Consider the following 1,798-nt stretch of genomic DNA (forward strand, 5'->3'; position numbering starts at 1 on the left):
TTGTGTTAATCTGTTGTCACACACATTTGTTGAATTCTTGGTTTTAATTCTTTTTCTCTTCCAGTGAGTCTGTTTTGTTTTCATATATGCTATGTCACGTTTATAGTTATTTGTTTCCTACATATATTTTCAAGCCTTTCTTATAATAATATAAAGAAAGGATAGTTATTTTATACCCTGATAATTCCAATAGCTCTCAGATTTATGTGATCTGTGTGTTCTACTCTTCTCTCTACTACTTCTCTATCCCCACAAGGCCACAAAAACTCGTTTAGTTTTATAGCTATTGCTTTCTAAGAAGCAGATGCCCTGAGGGAAAAAATTACTTTCAATGCTGAACTTCTCTTGATTCTTGCAACCTCCCCTACCTCTTGGTCTGGCAATTTCTTATTCTATTATGAGCTGTTTGATGCACTAAGGAATTTATTTTTAAAAGTTCATCCAATTCTTTTAATTGTCCTTGACAGGAAAGTTGGTAATAATTCTCTAGCTCTCTTTTCCAGAAGTAGAAGTCACCAGATGGCCTCATTCCTTTACCTTTTAAGAATAGTTTTGTCATATTTGTTTCTATCCCTAAAAATATGATGTTTAGTTTCACATATTTTGGGTCCTTATAAAAATACTATTGTATAATATAATTCTCTGACCTAATATTTTTACTCTGTTATAATCTATTCTCTTTATTGATACATTGATTATCCATCTAAAGATACTTTGAAATTCCTGCATGATTAGGAAGAAGCAATAAAATTTCATAAATATAAAACTATTTAAGGTTCACAAGATAAGTTTTTTCTATACCATTTATTTTTAGAAACAATAAAGCTTTTATAATAGGAAATTTATGGTATATATGGTGCTAGAATATCACATTGTGCATGCTTCCCTATTCCTAAAAAGTAAAGCAAAACCATTCTCGACTATAATATGATTAACACTGATATTAAATGTAGTTGTTTTCCGATTTGTAGTTGCATTGACTCAGATACAAAAATGTAAATTTCAAAATACATTTTTTGGGAAAGGGAGCAGGGTTTGAAACATGGCAGATGACAAGGACCAGCAACAAACTACCAACACTGTAGAAGAGCCCCTGGATCTCATCAGGCTCAGCCTGGATGAGTATATTTATGTGAAAATGAGAAATGACAGAGAGCTTCAAGGCAGATTACATGCTTATGAACAGCATTTAAATATGATATTGGGAGATGTGGAAGAAACTGTGTCTCCTATAGAGATTGATGAGGAAACATATGAAGAAATATATAAATCAACAAAACGGAATATTCTGATACTTTTGTCCAGGGAGATGGTGTTGTACTAGTTACCCCTCCATTAAGAGTTAGCTGAAACAAAGAATTTATCGTGTATAGAATATAGATTTTGTATGATTGCCTCTTTAAATGTAGAAGACATTCAAAAGAGAAACCTGCGTAAATTTTAATATTAAGAAATGGCCAAGGATTCTTCCACTTCTGAAATGAAGCGACTTGGAGATAACTCAAAAATTCTTAAGCTAAAGGGCATTTTAATTTTTTTCCAACCCTTTCAATAAATGTGATCACCAAGATGCAGAACTCTTTTTTCAGGAATTGATTCGCTCTGTTGTTTTCTCAGACAATTTCTGATTTTTTTTTCCTTTAAATTAAATTTGATGTTTCCTTTTTTGATTGAATTTAAAAAATATATTTCTTTAGGGGCACCTGGCTGGCTCAGTCGGTGGAGCATGCACCTCCTGATCTCAGGTTGTGAGTTCGAGCCCCACATTTGGTGTAGAGACTACTTAAAAATAAAATCT

General features: G+C 32.4%; 1 protein-coding gene across 1 annotated transcript; it reads left to right on the plus strand.

Annotated features, from left to right (window-relative positions):
• Positions 1-1,042: 1,042 nt before the first annotated feature.
• Positions 1,043-1,324, plus strand: LOC116645965 (U6 snRNA-associated Sm-like protein LSm3). Its single transcript, XM_032426458.1, has one exon. It carries the CDS (start codon positions 1,043-1,045, stop codon positions 1,322-1,324), a length of 282 nt encoding a protein of 93 aa, XP_032282349.1.
• The last annotated feature ends 474 nt before the right edge of the window (positions 1,325-1,798 follow it).

This window comes from Phoca vitulina, unplaced genomic scaffold, assembly GCF_004348235.1.
Source record: "Phoca vitulina isolate PV1807 unplaced genomic scaffold, GSC_HSeal_1.0 scaffold35, whole genome shotgun sequence".
NCBI lineage: Eukaryota > Metazoa > Chordata > Mammalia > Carnivora > Phocidae > Phoca > Phoca vitulina.